Source organism: Colletotrichum lupini, chromosome 1 (genome assembly GCF_023278565.1).
Source record: "Colletotrichum lupini chromosome 1, complete sequence".
Taxonomy (NCBI): Eukaryota; Fungi; Ascomycota; class Sordariomycetes; order Glomerellales; family Glomerellaceae; genus Colletotrichum; species Colletotrichum lupini.
This window is the reverse complement of record NC_064672.1, coordinates 7551514-7568023: the sequence shown is the minus strand read 5'-3', so window position 1 is coordinate 7568023 and position 16510 is coordinate 7551514. Positions and strand designations below refer to the sequence as shown.

Sequence of the window (16510 nt, the reverse complement as noted above, 5' to 3'; positions counted from 1 at the left end):
ATGATGGAAGCTTGTCGATGTGGGAGCTCACAGATGGATTGGGAGTGACAGGGCTGGACGTCTGGCTGGGCTGGCTGGCTCCGTCGGTCGGTCAGTCAGTCAGCCGCAAGCCGCAGCAGGCAAACGACTGTCGACGCGTTCGACAGTGCCATAAATCACGTGATGGGCATCTTTCCGGAAAAGCTACGATCCACTTTTCCCATTCCAAGCTTGAGCTCGGACGGAATCTGAGTGCAGCTAGACCTTAGGTAAGTCTTCTACCGGAAGTGTAGATCTGCCGTTTCCCGAATCTTAGGTAATCATGGATCTCATAGATGGGAAGACTCATGGTCCGTGTGCGATTGTTCCCCAAGGTTGTTGCTGCAAGAGAAGGTGCAATGGAACGCTAAATGCGCCTGCAAGTACATACGGAGTACGGTGACGTTTTCTCTCCCAGATGGGCAAGTGGAGCACAGCACGAGATCAGAGCACATGTCGAGCAACTGATGGAAGATGTCGAATCATCATGAGAGGATTGATAGCACAGGGCGTGGGATGCATATTGTGAGAGTCTAAGAGGCGGTGATAACCGTGGAAGCCCGGAACCTATGGGAAGGCTGAGGTGAGGTTGAGTTGGCGGCGAGGATAAGATGGGAAACGACGGAGCCCGATGGAAGCCTTGGAAGGGGCATGGCATGGGAACGGGAGGCACTAGGTAGGACTCGAGGATTCGAGGTTCGCCAGTCGCGGCTGATGGGAGGTTGCACCCTGTGCCAGCGGCGATTCTGAAGCACGCGGGCGCTAGTCTGATTCGGGACAGGTCCATGATCCATGCTCCCGTTCCACCGTCCGCTTCTTCGCTGGCTTCAAAGTCGACACTGAATTCAAGTGTTTACTGTGCAGTAACCCCCCTTCGGAACCCCAAGTGCCCCCTTTGCAAAGTACCAGTGATCTCCACTCGGAAACCTAAGGTAATCCTTCCCCAAATTGCGTGCCGCTGCACGATGTGCATGTACTTTTCTCCTTGGCCCTACCTATCAACCGTCCGCCAAAAGTAAGAAAAAGCAGGCCAAGTGTTGTGTGTGCGTGTGCGTGCGTGTACAAGCCGCAAATGTAAACACCAACCAAGGGCTACTACAAAACCAGCCATGCCTGTTGACAAGACTGACAAAAGAGGGATCTCCTGTCCATCTTCCCCAGTCTTCTCGAACCTGATGACAAGCACATTGCGGAGGAGAAGCAGCCTCGCAGTGGTCCTCGCTCCTCTCGCGGGGCCAATAAAAGCATCTTCCATGCTTTTCTTCCGTGCTCTTCTGCAAAGAGAGTCGCCATCTGAGGCCATCCAGATCGTACACATGACCGCTAGTTGGAGACTTGGGGTTGCGGCTTGATCAACAGTAGGCAGCGCCTGACTCAGACATTCCATCCCACCTCCGCTGCCCACTGCCCAGTGTCTCGTGCCTCTGAGCAGCGGCAGCAGCAAGTTCCTCACCTTATTGAGGTGTGTTGCTCCGTAAAATATGTGTGAATCTGGGGGAGGAGAGACCCAAGCATTCCGCTGCTCTCCTCTACACACACTGTTGTGGACGCAGTAGAGACTAAGGTAGCAGAGAGTAAGTAGGGTAGGTACTTGGGTAGATCATGGTGGAACACAATAGGTACCTTAGCTTACCTAGCACCCACCGTTAGCCGGCAAGTAGCTTCCATGGTACGAACTGCTCCTCCACCACCTCCACCACCAACGACTACTGATTCGGGTCATCCATCGATACTTTGTGCTTCGTACTTCTTACTCGACATCCTTCTACCTACCTACCTAATAACGTCTACTCCGTACGCTCGACAGATAGCAGGCTCCCGTTGTCTGTGTGTCCGTCCGTACCTTTTGCCCAGTAGACATTTTCCGCCGCACGGGAATGGAAAAAGACTGCGCTTTTCTTCTCGAACCCAATATAGCCTAATCATCCCATCATCATTCTCATTCCTGTTCCCCCCGGTCGTCCTTTCCTTTCCATCGTGTGTTTGTGTGTTTTGGTCACCGTCTACGGGATACTTAGCTTGTTTACACCACACCACCACGGTCACCTACCTCACCTACCTACGGGCTGCGGTCTACTTCACCACATTTCCCTGGTTCGCTTGTTCGACCTTTTCTCCGACTTCCTTCCTCTCCATTGTTTATAAGCAATAAACCTTCGGCTACCAGACTGAGACCCGTCAGATATCCAGCCTGGAAGGCGGGCCTCGACACCGACACCGTCACCGACTCCTCGACCCATAGTCGGGCTCTCCGAGTAATCCTCACATTTCTCTCACTGAGCCCGAACCTGAACCTGAACCTGGACCTGGACCTACCTAAACCCAACCGCACCTTGCCTGGCACAGACACTCACAACAATACATCTTTTTTCTTCCCCTTCCCGGTTTCCTCTCCTCATATCGCTTAATCACCAGCTCGCCGTTCAAAGACAGCAAAACATCGAGAGAATTCCAAGCTCCAACCGAGGCAACCCACCCGACGCTCTCTTCTCCCACCCCCGGGTTGCCGTCTCGTCCCGCGCCTGCGCCTACGCCTGCACTGATAACCCACATCTCCGGCACCTTGCCAATCTCCTCCACCCATCTTGCTCCATCGTCCCCAAACAGCTGCGCGCTCTTTCGTCGCCCTATTCGTTGTCGCCCACCATGGATCCCTCAACAGGGCCGGGCACACCGTCCCATCCATCTCATCAGTCCCACGATAGCTCGACCACCGCATCGCCCACTGATACTCGTCATCAGCCCTCAAGGTTCGACTCTTATGTCGCCTCCCGCGACGAAGGTCTCTCCGAAAGTTTCCAGTCCTTCCAGTCCACCGACACGGTGCGGAGGCGCCCAGAAGGTGGTGGCTACGGTACGTACGACCCGCTGCTGTGTTGTTGCATGCCCAGAAACCAAACGAGTCTTGGTCGTCCGAGTTACCCAGTTGCCCAACGTGAAAACCCCCTGGCTGATATCATACCCCCGTGCGCTTGCAGGTTCTATACATACCCAAGGCTCCGGCTCTCAATACCTGGCCGACCCGTCCGCCCACGATCGATCGCATTCACGCTCGACAACAACTGCTAGTGCTAGATCGCCCATGATGGGTCCCGAACGCCCCAAAGCTGCGAAGCCGCGAAAGCCTCCCATGCCCCGTCGCCTGTCAACCAACCCATCAGCACCACACCGCGGCGAAGTCTTTTCTGTCGACGACGACATCGATGAGGTCGAGGCAGATGCCGCTGGCCGTCATCAAAGCCGTCAGGGCAGCACCGCTTTTGGCACCCGCCGCCGGCCTCAACTGGCAACCACGCTATCGCGCGTCCAATCTTCACGCAGCGATACTGGAATCGAGGACGATGACGATAACGATGAAGTCGAGGATGGTCCGCGGACACCCAGAGCTGACGAGGATGCTCCCGAGGAAACCGAGCGCGTTCCCTCGATACACCCCGACCAAGATGACATTGATGCAGAGTCAGATGGCGACGTGAGCGACGCCGAGAGCTTTACGCTCAAGGATCGTCAGCAGGCCATCAACCAGACCCATCCGTTCGGTATCAGGTTGTGGAAGCCTGCGTTGTACAAGAAAGATCGTTCGGTGCAGAAGAATGCCGAGGGTGATATTCATTCATCACCTGGCGGAAGAGTCCACACTTGGCTTGTCTTCTTCAACCTTCTCTGGACTTTGTTGTTCGGCTGGTGGATGGCAGCTTTCTCAGCTCTCGGCGCTTTGGTCTGTTTCTTGTTCGCCGCAACCCCTAGCGGCAGGGAATACGGCAGAGTTCTTTGGGGCTTGGCTGGCTACCTCTTCTACCCATTCGGCAAATATGTGCGCCTGGAGCAGGATGACGCCTACCTGGATGAGGACCAAGGCGAAGGACGAAGCATTTCCGAGTATGAGCAGTGGCAGAGTGGTGACCTGGAATATGGCCGCCTCTTCTTTGGTCCCGAGGGATCTGAACGCAGCCGATCTATCGTTGGACGCTCGCGCAGGAGCATCGACTCTGAGCCTAGCGAGACCGACAGCCTCCTGGGCCGTTCTCGACGCGGAGAGCGAAGCCAGACACCACCCCAGACCAAGCGCCGTTTGTTCGGAAGAGGCCAGTGGAACATTGGCCGCGTGGTCTTCTTCTTGTTCTTCTACCTCTTGCTCTCACCCTCGCTGATCCTGGTATCCTTGATCTGCTGGTTCCTCGTCTTCTCGATTCCCATGGGCAAGGTCACTATGCTGCTCTTTGACCAACTGCGCCGCCACCCCTTGGCACTCTCGTTCGAGTCCGACATCGTTCTCGCCCGGACAGCTGATACGCCGCACTCGTCAATCTTGCTGTGCACGTATCGCGCTGTCGGTATCAAGTACTGGAAATACACCATCGACGGCACAAACGTATTCTTGATCAACCTCATGGGTGTTGTCTTCTTCGTCATCCTTGACTATCTCGTTCTCGACCAAGTCCTCGATCTGAAGCTCTTCATCACGTCACCCGCCTTCCTCTTCATTGCCGGCTTATTCTCCATCGTGCCGCTCGCCTACTTCATCGGCCAGGCTGTCGCCTCCATCTCGGCACAGTCTTCGATGGGTGTTGGTGCTGCCATCAACGCTTTCTTCTCCACGATTGTCGAGGTGTTCCTCTACTGCGTTGCCCTGAGCCAAGGCAAAGGCCAGCTCGTGGAAGGCAGTATCGTGGGAAGTATCTTTGCGGGTATTCTTTTCCTACCGGGTCTTTCCATGTGTTTTGGTGCCATCAAGCGCAAGACGCAGCGTTTCAATGCCAGGTCCGCCGGTGTCACTTCGACAATGTTGCTTTTCGCCGTCCTCGGCGCCTTTGGACCCACGCTCTTCTACCAAATCTACGGTACTCACGAGCTCAACTGTTTGGACTGTGTGAACCACGGTGGCATTGGGGGAGGTCTGTCTCCTGTCGGCGACGGACGCGACTGCAAGCGATGCTTCTTCTCTCAGACTCCGGCGCTCAACGATCGCTTTTATATCGAGGCTGTCCGTCCGTTCTGTTACTTTTGCGCCACGTTATTGTTCCTCTCCTACATTGTGGGACTGTGGTTCACACTGCGAACCCATGCTGCAGTCATTTGGAACTCCGAGATTGACGAGAAGAAGCACGAAGAGGCACACGCCCACGCTCACGCTCATGCCCACGCTAGACAGTCGGGTCCTCACTCATTTGCTGAAACCACCGGTACCTCAGTCGACGTCCGTGACTCTCACCTCTACAAACGCATCCTCGGCCAGTCGCTCAAGCAGGTTGGCCTTGCAAACAAGAAAGATGACAGCTCTCGCCAGGGGTCCGTCACCGGATTGGGCTTGAGTGCTGGCAATGGCAGCGTCAGTATCCCGCACGTCGTGCCTCCGAAGTCCAGCGGCAGCGATACGGTCCGCTCTACTGTTCACATCCCTGGATTCTCAGAGGCGGAGAACAACGCATTGGTCCGAGAGGTGGCAGAGATGGCGGCCACTGCGGCCACGATTGCTGCACGGGAGCGGATGCCTCGCAGGACCTCGGCGCTTCCCCCGGGTTCGACTGCGGCCACCTCGCGTCCCCCGGCCCTCCGTACCGCTACCGTTGCCGACAATGAAGATCTCGCAGCAGCAAGCACTGCCCAAGTGCCCCACGGTGGACACGACGCTCCCAACTGGAGCCGAGGCAAGAGTGCCTTCATCCTCATGGGTGCTACCGTACTTTATGCCATTATTGCCGAGATTCTAGTAGACACTGTAGACGTCGTTCTTGAAGGCTTCGCCATTGATGAGAAGTTCTTGGGTATTACTCTTTTCGCGCTGGTCCCCAACACGACCGAGTTTTTGGTAAGTTTGGTCTGCACACCTACGCTATGGTCTTGACTAACGATTTACAGAACGCCATTTCGTTCGCTATGAACGGCAACATTGCGCTCTCTATGGAGATTGGTTCTGCCTATGCGCTTCAAGTCTGTTTGCTTCAGGTTCCGGCACTTGTCCTATTCTCTGCGATTTACGTCACCTCGGATCGTTTCGAAGACCTCACTGCGCACACCTTCTCGCTCCTGTTCCCCCAGTGGGACATGGTCACTGTCATCATTTGCGTGTTCTTGCTTAGCTACATGTACGGTGAAGGAAAGAGTAACTACTTCAAGGGCAGCATTCTGCTGCTCAGCTACCTTGTAGTCATTGTGGGCTACTACTTCTCAGGGTACACCGAAGACGCCATGAGCGTGAGTCGTTTTGATGTCATGGGCGCCAACGGACAGTACTCGACCATCAAGACTGTTGGCCGGAGAGTGAGCGGCGCTGTTCTGCAGTGATGGAGTTTTGACAAAAAAGATGGGTATAGAGGAGAGGCTGTACCTGAAGAGGGGGAAACATCATTAAAGGGCGGTAGAAGGTCAGAGGTTCATGAAGCCCCAGTCTCAACCTGGGGCTTCTGTCAGTTTTTGTCCTACAGGACATTGCATTATTTTGGTTTTAGCAGGCGGCTATGATAGGACGCTGACGGCGTTAAGGAGAGGAGCACATTACCTAGATTACCCTATCGTTTCATCGCGGATCGCTCGGAATATACATCCCTAATGTTCACACCCGAAAGTCATGATTCTCGGTTTCCGTGAGACCTCGTCAGTGCCTGGATCATCATGTTCCGCCGAATGCCAAGTGTCGCCGACTTTTGACCGAGTCTAGCGATAGCGTTCCAAACGGCAAATGCTTGTTTTCACATACGACAGGGGGGACCGGACGATCAACGTCATGACTAAGTGGAGTACCACAACGGGCACAACCAACGGCGACGGTTACGAATCTTGGCTTTTGTGGCTAGACTCTCGTTGCCAGCGACTGTAACCGAGATTCCCGATCCGAAGACGCGAGTTTGATTGCTATCTCGCGTGGGGGAGGAGGGGCCAGATCACAGGTAACATGGCTCCTGCAACGCTGACATACCTGCAACGCGGGTTTGTTAGCGTCGGGCCGCGGCAAAGCTTCCGCATGAGAGAAGACGGTTGTTTGATGTCTTCATGACGGCATCAGATTCTAAATGAGAGGCTGTTTATTGGCTGGGGTGTGTTTATAACAAATTGGACTCGCTGAGAGATGTGTGTCATGGTTTCCAAGTGTGATTTTGCCAGTGTAGGAGATTGACTTCTGGCGTATTATTGGATGCCGGTCGATGAGTGGCTTTGCATCTTATTAACGACGTCTTCCCGTCTTTTGTGGTCACTCAAGAGATATTTTCAGTGGAAATCGGCTTTCTGACTTCCTCTTTTATTTGTCGTACTCACCATGGCTCCTGCTGAACCTCACGCGATCCCCTTCAAGGCGAAGGGTAAGACGCCTCACTTCAAGGAGGAGAGGGATGGCTGGAAAGGGTACATTCAGTGGGAGAAGTATCCGGAGAAGAAGAAGCAAGTTGAAGAGCTCATGAGGCATTATGACTTTCCGGAGGTAAGTCAACACGTCGATGCCCTGTGGGTTCATGTGTTGGGAGCATCTGCTGACTGAATTTTCCTACTGCTTGTAATAGCCGCCTCAGTATCAACTGGGACCGCTGCCCGATACGAATCCGATCCTGACGGGGGAGCGATGGAAGCAGTATCACTACGCGTGCGGGCTGGGTCATATCCCCGAAGTCAGCTGGGATATCGTCCAGAAGGAAAAGGCGCAGGATATGATTCACGTTCTTCAGTTTCCTTACAACGGCGAGCCCCCTCGTGTTAGTCTCATCGAACCTTCGCACCAAGATTCTCCCCCACAGACTGACATACCGAAAAAAACCGCAGAAACGCCTGGTCGAGACAGAAATCACCTCCAACAAAGACCACTTTGTTCGCAACCACGGCGGCATCCCGGAAATCGACGAGGACAAATACACCCTCGACATCGCCGGCCTCGTCAACAACCCGCAGACACTGACCCTGCACGACCTGAAAACCAAGTTCAAACACCAAACCAACGTCGTCTCGATCCAGTGCTCCGGCACGCGGCGCATCGAGCAGATCGCGCAGTACCCAGGCGACGGCGACGAGCTCATCAACGCCCCCTGGGGCGAGGGCGCCATCGGCACCGCGCGATGGACGGGCGTGTCCCTGAAGAAAGTCGTAAAGCACTGCGGCGGGTTGAGAGACGGCGCGGCGCACTTGGAGTTTTACGGCGCGGATACGTACTTTAAGAAGGGCAAGGTGTATAACTACGTCGTGAGCGTGCCGTGGCGGAAGGTCAAGGCGAACGAGGTGCTGCTGGCGTGGGAGATGAACGGGCAGCCGCTGCCCAGGATCCACGGGTTTCCGTTGCGGACGGTGGTGTTTGGGTACATCGGGGCGCGGAGCACAAAGTGGTTGACGCAGATCCGGGCGATCGCGAGCGAGAGCAGTGCGCCGGTGCAGAGGCGGGAGTATATCTACTACACGCCGCAGGTGGGGAAGCAGAATGTAAAGTACAGCAACGGGTTCTCGATCCAGGAGATGCCTGTGAGCTCTGCTATCATGACGCCGAGGGATATGGAGCAGGTCGTTCACGAGGGGAAGGTGAGGTTGAGGGGGTGGGCGTACTCTGGGGGCGGGCATTGGCCTGTGAGGGTCGAGGTCAGTGGCGATGGGGGCGGGGTGTGGTATGAGGTCCCTTGGGAGAAGATGAGTGGCAAGTATTTCCATGCGTGGCGGTTGTGGGAGATTGAGTTGCCTGTTGACGCGGAGGGGTGGTTGGAGTTTTGTGTGAGGACGTGGGATAATGCGTGTAATACGCAGCCTACTTTTGTGAGGTCTGCTTGGTATGTCTTTCATCCCCCGTTTTCACTTGTTTTTCTCTCCTTCATCTTCACTTCTTTGGATACAACTTTGAAATGATCTCTTTCCGATTTTGTGGGCAGAGGGGGACGACGATGATTTAGAGACTGATGGTGAGACCACACAGGAACTGGGACTTGCACGTCACGTCGTCGGCGCACCGCATCAAGGTGTATAGCATCAACAAGTCGAGACCCGCGACGGCGGCGAGGCTGAAGAAGCTGGAGGAGAATGGGATTCCGATTGTGCCGATTACGCTGCCTGCCGAGATTGACTTTGAGTCGGATGAGGAGTATGAGAGGAATATGGCAGCGCAGGGCGGGCGGGATCCGACGGAGTGAAGGGGTTTTTTGTTAGACAGGGTTTATCGAAGGATTGACTGGGGAGAAGAAATATTCAGCAAGGCAACGAAACGGTTGGTTGTGTTTTGTTTTTGTGGTGATGGTTAGTTAGCCTTTAGCTTTGGTTTTGTAGTTCTCAGCCAAGACGCTCATGTTGCAGGATATTCACTCTTGTAGGCTGAAGTTTTCTCATGTTTACTATACAACAAAGACAACACTCATGAGGCTATCCAGTAATATGCGAGCAAGTGCTGCCGATGCTCAAATATTCTGCTATTATATCAAGTTTGAAGTCTATGCGGGCGGCAAAAGTCCTGAGTTTGTCCGATGTCAAGTCCAGCTCCCAAAAAGGTCATTCTGCAGATTATCATACAGAGCTATCGAGCTTCTTACATGAGCAGACTCCTCCCTCCTTTACTCCGTGTTCCGTTCTTACTCCTTGGCTTTTTGATTCTGCCTGAATAGGTCTCCTGCACAGGAGGTCGGCCATGAGACCACATCTGAAGGGTCAGTGTGGTTGTCAGACCACTTTCATTGTTTATATACACCGCCTCTTGTTTAGTGATGTCGCTTCTACCCTCGTTTTAAAATGAGACGGTATCCCTAAGACGGCTTGTAAGAAACCAATCTTCCACCCCTTCCTGGCCTGATACATCACATCAAACAATATTCATCAAGTTCAGACACGCATGTACAACCGCGTCTTGGTTCAAAAAACAGTCTACTACTCATTCTTCATCCTAACCTGACTACTCACTTCTTGATGATACCAAAAAGCAAAAGAGTTCACCCCCCCGGTGGCGAACGGGGGCTACATCTCTGGCGCACATGCTGGGATTTTTTTCGACTTGAACTCGGGACCTCTTGAGCCTTCACCGATTAGGCTGTTCGTGGACTTCAACCACTCCACCACCCAGCCAGTTTTGACCTGACCCCTAAGAGGGCGCCTGCTGGCTGGTGACAGGAATGGACTTGAGGGGGGGCATATATCCTTCTCGTGTATTTAGTTGGGAAGGTATGGAGGTCCACGTGTGGAAGGTACGACTGATGGATGTGAAGACATCTCCTCGTCCAAGTAGATGACATGCTTGAGATGAACAGAGACACGCAAACTCCAGATTCCGCCGGCCGTGTAGTAGGCAATGTCTCAATCGACTGGTTCCTTTTTTCCTTTTCGAATTCTCCTCCAACCTGAACTCAAAGACCCATCCAATTCCCGTTTACACTTCCGCCCATACCTTCAAAACCCGGCACGTATCCGTTCCCGAACATGGCCGAGAACTCGTCGAGCGCAGGCGGCATAGGCGATAGACTCCCATCGAGCCCGAAAAACGGCATCGCCGGCGGCAACGACGCCGTACCCTGCCTCCCCGCGCCGGGAGGAACATGTCCTCCTCCGCCACTAGAGTGCCCGTGTCCTCCCCCCCGCCATATGCCCGCGGGATGCGGCGGAATCGGCAGCCCCGCGGCGTCAAGTCCATCCCTCTCGCTCCTCGCATCACCACCCTGGCCGTGGCCCTGCGCAGGCGTATCCGTCTTCCATAACATCTCCCACTTTTTAAACCTCGCATAATCAGATTCCTTCACCCCGGATGCGCCACCACCAGCGCCGGCCCCGCCACCGTTACTCTCGTCCGCCATATCCAGCCTCGAAATCGCGCGCTCAAAAGCCTCGATGAGAGACATTTCCGATTTCGCCGACTCCCCACCCGCCGACATCTCCCTCAGCATCGCCATGCCTTCTCTGAGAGCGTCGCGGAGGCGGTCCGTCTTCTTCTGGAGGCACTGCGTGATGATGACGAGCAGGGCGGCGCGGCACGAGGAGAATTCCGTGTACGAGGCGCGCGCGAGGCCGACTGTGTTGCGGAGGAGGCGGCAGGTCTCTACGACGAGGAGGGCGGCGTCGACGCAGTCTGCTACGAGGACGGCGCGCGGGTGTGTTGTTTTGCCGGTTGAGCTGCTTGTTGTGGCGCGGCCGGCACCGGCACCACCGGAGGAGGGGCCGCCGCCGCCTGCGACTACTGTGACGGCGACGGAGTCCGCGGGGGATCCGGAGGAGCTTGCTGTGCTGCCGCGGTGGGCCGATTCGCGGGGGAAGATGAAGGGGCGGCCGGCGAACATGCGGACGAGGCAGTATTCTAGCCTCAGGTGCATTGTCGGGCGGAAGACGGCGGGGCCCGTGGTCGGGTCCTTGATGAAGGTTGGTTCTGGGAGGCTGTTCCACCAGTTGTGGAGTTGGGCCTTCATCTCGACGAGCTTGGCCATGCCTTCTGGGATTTCGTTCTTTTCAAAAGTTTTGAAGAGGGATCTTGTGGGTTGAATGTTAGTGAGATGAGGGAGAACAAGGAGGTGTAAGGAAGAGAGCGGAGATAGGGGGGCGACTGACATTTGGTGAGCTATTCTGCTGAGGGCGTTGTTGAGCTGGAGGGTTGCTAGCATGTGTGCCGTATTTGGCGGTGCTGAGCCGGGCCAGATTTCTGGTCTGTCGACTGGGAGTTCGGCGTCGACGTCGCTTGCTGCGATGGATACTGGCCGGCCGTGGAATATGCCGATTCGCCTGGGAGATGAAGTCAATATGTGAGAAGGAATAGGTGGCTCGTGACAAAAGCGTACTCACTTTTCCGTTGTGTAGGCCGTCCACCAGACACGGTTCCTCGTTTCACGAATGACAGGGTCAATGGCGGCCCCGGGATGCTTCCGGTGCATACCATTTTGGATCGCGAGCTTGACCGCCAGGTTCAAGTAAACGTACGACAGCCCCGAGGCGTCGAGTGGTAACGTGTAGAGGCCGATGAGCAAACACGCCTGAACGCTCTCCAGCGACGATATGGTAATCACGTCGGGGACCAGCCGGCACGCCTGCTGATAGAACATTATGCCGATGGTGTCCTCCGAAAAGGGGCTCGAGTCGGCGGCGGCGCTGGGTGGGCCGCCCCTCTCGTTCCGGGAGTCGAGGTAGGCGTACTGCGTACCGATGGCGAAGATGATGAGGATCATGCAGACGGTGCCGACGTCGCGGCGCGTCAGGGAGGCCGAGTTCTCGTAGACGAGGTCGAGCCTGTCCATGAGCCAGTGACGCTCGACGTAAAAGTAGCTCGTCTCGGCATGATTGAAGAAGGCCTGGACGAGGAAGTCTGCGACGTAGCGGGGCGGGAGGGAGGAGAGGGAGGCTACTGTGTTGGAGGGGGACTGGAGTTCTTCTGGGCGGTAGTATTCTTTGAACTGTGTCTTTGGACCATCCGGGGCGTCCTATGAGAAGGGGGGTCAGCGATGCTGACTTGGTTGAGGTGAAAGGGCGGGCATGCTTACGTTTACACACTGTTCGATCCATTGCTTTATCCGCATGGAGAAGTTCCAGTGTGAGAACTCGCCGGAGTAATCTGCTCGGAGGTCAACATGGCGGTCTACGGGGAGAGGTCCTTCGGGATGCTAGCGCCGAGCCTGTTGAGGGTCCGTGGAAGAGGGAAGGGTAGAGCAGGGGGAAGGGAGGAGAAGGGGAGAGGGAAGAGAGATAGGGCCCGCCTTACGTGTGATGTTGTTCTCCAGAGGCTGAACCGTTATCTCGTCAACCTTGAAAGAGTCGGAGCTATGCGATTGCACCTCTGCCTCGGCGCCGACGTCCGGCTCCATGGTGACATCCGCTCCACCGCCAGCACCAGCACCACCGCCGGCCCCGGTCACCGCGCCCTCCGGGCCGGTGCGCGGTCGTCCAGCAGGCGACTTCATCTTCTCCACGGACTCGGTCAAGGTCTTTAGAGTCTCGGCGTCAAGGGTGCTCTTGCCGGTGTAGTGCGCCAGGAGCCGCTCCATGTAGGACATTCTCTGGCTCAACTGAGCGTCTTCATGATGTTGCGAGTGGCGGGGTCTATCATTATTATACCCGCCGATATGGCCCGTTTGTCAGCCAGATGTTTTACATTGGTGCAAAGAACCCAAGGGAAAGAAAAGCATGAGATATCGCATTGAGGCATCTTGTAACAGTGCTACGTTTGGGGAAGGACATGGGTATAGAGAAACAAGAGGTCTATAGGTTCTCACCTTGTCGAGTTTTCCGATCCGGGCTCATCTCTCGTCGTGGGCGTGAGGAACTCGCACTGCCGGCGCAGACGGGTGCACCGGCGGCAAGGGACTCCTCCGTCGCATTTTTCTTTGAGTCGCCGACATCCGTCACAGCTTGGTCGCGTCAGCATGAGGGAGGTTCTCGCACATCAATTGGACCGAGTAACTGGTATTGAAAATGTGACTGGACAGGAACGTGGGAGGAATAACAAAACAAGAGAAATGGGCTTCATCATACGCTCGAACTGCCCTCTTCCGCTCCTTATCCGCTACGCGACGCTGCTTGTGTCGTTGCAGGCGCAAGCCGTCCTCGGGATCCATTTACAACTTCTTCTTGGAGTCGCAATAGCCGATAAGGGGACTGTAGTAGATAGCGAGAGAGGGCGGCAGCAGCGGACTGTGCCCATCAACAGGGCCAGGCGAGGACCCGGGCCGGTGGTGGAGGACTCTCTCTGTCTATGTTTGTCTCTCTGTGTCTCTGGCTTGGTCTTCTTTGTGTGTAGGGAGGTTCGTTTAGGCTCTCCGCGGAAAGTGTTTCCCAAGTGACCCCCCCGTAACGAAGGAAGCCCGTGTTCAGAAAGGAAGGTCTGGTTCCTGTCTCTCAATGCCCTTGCAAATTCCTCGGAATTGGGAGTGGGCAAGGTATGCGGGTGGATAAAGGAATGAGTGAGTGAGTGAATGAGAGTTGTTGTTCCAAGTTTGTGTGTGAGGGGAGCTAAGATAGGCCTGCTGGTGCTGGCGCTGACTCTCTGGCTGAGTCTACTAACCTTAGTCCTCCACCGCCGCGCGCCCCATTTCCCAGAAGGCAAGGCCAGAAGGGGAGTGGGTCGGGGAGGCAGAATTTCGGCGAAACCTCCAGCGCCGCGGTCGGCGGGGGGTCGGAGGGAAGCGGACCCGCTGTTTTTTGGTGACCAAGACGCGGGGAAGCCGGCTATATCCTGGTCGGAGCCGAAATGTTGCATGAAGCACAAACCCAGGAACCCAGATCCTGGAGTTGCCTTGACTCGTGGTGCGGCATCTGACTGTGTTCTAGACTCGTTCACTTTAGAAGACTCCAATTCAAATTATAGGTAGACAGTCGATGTTGAGTGATGCATTCGCTGACATAGAGAAAGCTCTTACGAGGGGGAAAAGCAAGGAACAAGAGGTTTCTCGAGCTCGAGGATTCGAGGTTGTGTTATTGTACAGAGTAGACCAGTCTCTTATTGACTTATCGGCTTATTAGTCAGAGTCGTGGCCCGTATCCCCTTCAAAGCTTCGCCTTCACATCATCCTCCCACAGGGACTTGAGTCCGTCCTCGAGCGGGCTATCGATCCTCTCGATCCTCGCCCTCGACGTCTCCATGATCCTCGGCAGCCCCGTGCTCTCAAATGAAGCCCCATCGCGAATCATGGCCGCCACGCCTTTACTCGAGAGCAGAATCTCCGGCATGCCGTGGCCAGAAAACCCGGCAATGATGTACTGCCCCGGCTTCCCAGGCACACCACCCAGGTGCGGCATGAAATCGGAGCTGTACCCCATGATGCCCGTCCACACCCTCTCCGTCGTCGCGCCGCTCTCCTCCCACCCGCGGAAGTGCCTCTGCATGTACCCGTCAAAGTACGGCGACGCGCCCTTCACTAGCTCGTCGTCCCGGACGTTGTCGAACCACTCGCCGCGCTTATGCCAAAACATCTGCCGCGCGCCGCCGACGACGATGCTCCCGTCCGCCCGGGGGATGAGGTAGTCGTTGTTTCGCGCGTCGAAGCGGATGCCGTACGTGTTGACCAGGTGCGGGCCGTTGGGGCCCCCCGGGGTGGTGATGCGGCTGCAGAGGCCGCGGACGGGGACTATGCGGTCTTCGTATTGCGGGAGGACTTGAGCTGTGTAGCCGTTTGTGGCTACGACGACTGTGCCGGCGCTGATGGCGCCGCGCGGGGTCTGGATTGTCCAGCGGCCGGCGGCGTCGGGCGCTGATGAGATCGATGTTACTGGCGTGTTGGCTTGCAGGTTCAACCCCTTTTTGAGGAGGCGGTCTAGTAGCTGGTGGACCATTTTTGCTGGCCATAGATGTGCTGCTGTGAAAGAGAAGGCGCATTGAGCGCCCTTGACTCCTGAGACCTGTGTTTGGAAGATTAGTCTATATCTCTCATCATTGATGTTAGTGGGGGAATAGACTTACCCTTTCAGCATCCTTCTTTGGAGTGAAAGCAACATCCTTCATATTCACGACCCCCGCCTTCACTAATTCCCGATACGCAGCCTCAGTCTCCTTGGCATGCTCCGGATCAAGATACACATCAATCGCCCTTGTCAAGTGGAAGTCGCAATCTAAGCCCTCACTCTCCACGAGCTCCTTGACGGCGTACACATTCGAGGCCTCAAACGCGGCCAACGCGGCTGCCTGCTCGGGACCAAAGAGCTTGGTGTACTTTGGCACCTGGAAATACGTGTCGGGCTTGACGTGCCCGCCGTTGCGACCCGAGGCGCCGGAACACACCTTCCTGGCCTCGAGGATGGTGATGGACGGCGGGGATGGGTTGTCCTTGAGGATGTGGTAGGCCGTGGCGACGCCCGCGAAGCCGGCGCCGACGATGACGATGTCGCTCGCGGCGGGGAGGTCCGGGGCGGTGCGGTGGTCGTCGAGGGGGCGGGGGGCGGCGTTCCAGAAGGAGGGGACGGGGTTGGAGACCGGGGTCCGGTTTGCCGGCTTTGGTGCGGGCATGGCATGGGGTGTGACGGGATGAGAGGTGGACTTGGCAGGCTTCTTTCGGGCTTCCCTTTTTCGCAATAGGAGGGGCAAAGGTTCACTGGGCAGGCTAGAAGTGAAGCCCGAGCTGATAAGCAATATGTGTGGACTTTCTATATACCAATGTTGGGGAAAACAAGCGCTTCTTTGGGCTGGTACTACTATCAACGTACGAACCGGCACGTTTCAATGAACCAACGTGCCGTTGAAGCTCAATTGGGGCTGATAAGAAGCACTGGAGGCCGGAAACCCGAGATAGGATGCATCGGGCATGGGACCCATACCCACCGATATCTCTCTGGTTCTAGCTCCGGATCACGGGTGGATGTTAGTGCTTTTTGGAGGGGTTTATGACGGAAAACACGGCGAGTGTCCGAGACCGGAGGCCGAGCCGGCGGCGGGGGAGGACGGGACCGGCAATTTGCCGGGTCCTCTCTTTTTCTCTCTAAGGTGTGATAAGCAAATGACAGACGCCCAGTGACATTTGATGAAGGATATCCACAGCGAATCAGCTTCAACCAACAACCCGAGAACGATATCTTTCTTCACAGTAGAAAACAATGCATAAAGATTGGTCATTTTGTTCATTATTCCGGGGGAGTTTACCGC

The 16510-nt window shown here is 55.7% G+C and overlaps 4 protein-coding genes across 4 annotated transcripts; 2 read left to right on the top strand and 2 right to left on the bottom strand.

Moving 5' to 3' along the window:
* Nucleotides 1-1684: 1684 nt before the first annotated feature.
* CLUP02_02162 (sodium/calcium exchanger protein) lies at nucleotides 1685-7081 on the top strand (the record flags this gene model as incomplete). Its single annotated transcript, XM_049281196.1, has 12 exons — nucleotides 1685-1754; nucleotides 1826-1845; nucleotides 1936-2120; nucleotides 2201-2402; nucleotides 2434-2872; nucleotides 2910-5827; nucleotides 5878-6299; nucleotides 6333-6424; nucleotides 6585-6651; nucleotides 6721-6804; nucleotides 6841-6949; nucleotides 7022-7081. The coding sequence occupies 12 exons, from the start codon at nucleotides 1685-1687 to the stop codon at nucleotides 7079-7081; spliced, it is 4668 nt and encodes a 1555-aa protein (XP_049137153.1).
* Nucleotides 7082-7273: 192 nt separating this feature from the next.
* CLUP02_02161 (oxidoreductase molybdopterin binding domain-containing protein) lies at nucleotides 7274-9113 on the top strand (the record flags this gene model as incomplete). Its single annotated transcript, XM_049281195.1, has 4 exons — nucleotides 7274-7435; nucleotides 7515-7703; nucleotides 7771-8756; nucleotides 8900-9113. The coding sequence occupies 4 exons, from the start codon at nucleotides 7274-7276 to the stop codon at nucleotides 9111-9113; spliced, it is 1551 nt and encodes a 516-aa protein (XP_049137152.1).
* A 1197-nt stretch (nucleotides 9114-10310) lies between these two features.
* Nucleotides 10311-13493, bottom strand: CLUP02_02160 (fungal specific transcription factor domain-containing protein; the record flags this gene model as incomplete). Its single annotated transcript, XM_049281194.1, has 7 exons — nucleotides 10311-11421; nucleotides 11500-11670; nucleotides 11731-12362; nucleotides 12423-12493; nucleotides 12641-12952; nucleotides 13152-13286; nucleotides 13358-13493. 7 exons carry the CDS (start codon nucleotides 13491-13493, stop codon nucleotides 10311-10313), a joined length of 2568 nt encoding a protein of 855 aa, XP_049137151.1.
* Nucleotides 13494-14421: 928 nt separating this feature from the next.
* CLUP02_02159 (FAD dependent oxidoreductase superfamily protein) lies at nucleotides 14422-16183 on the bottom strand (the record flags this gene model as incomplete). The annotated part of the gene is made up of 3 exons (XM_049281193.1): nucleotides 14422-15273; nucleotides 15335-15932; nucleotides 16101-16183. The coding sequence occupies 3 exons, from the start codon at nucleotides 16181-16183 to the stop codon at nucleotides 14422-14424; spliced, it is 1533 nt and encodes a 510-aa protein (XP_049137150.1).
* Nucleotides 16184-16510: the final 327 nt, after the last annotated feature.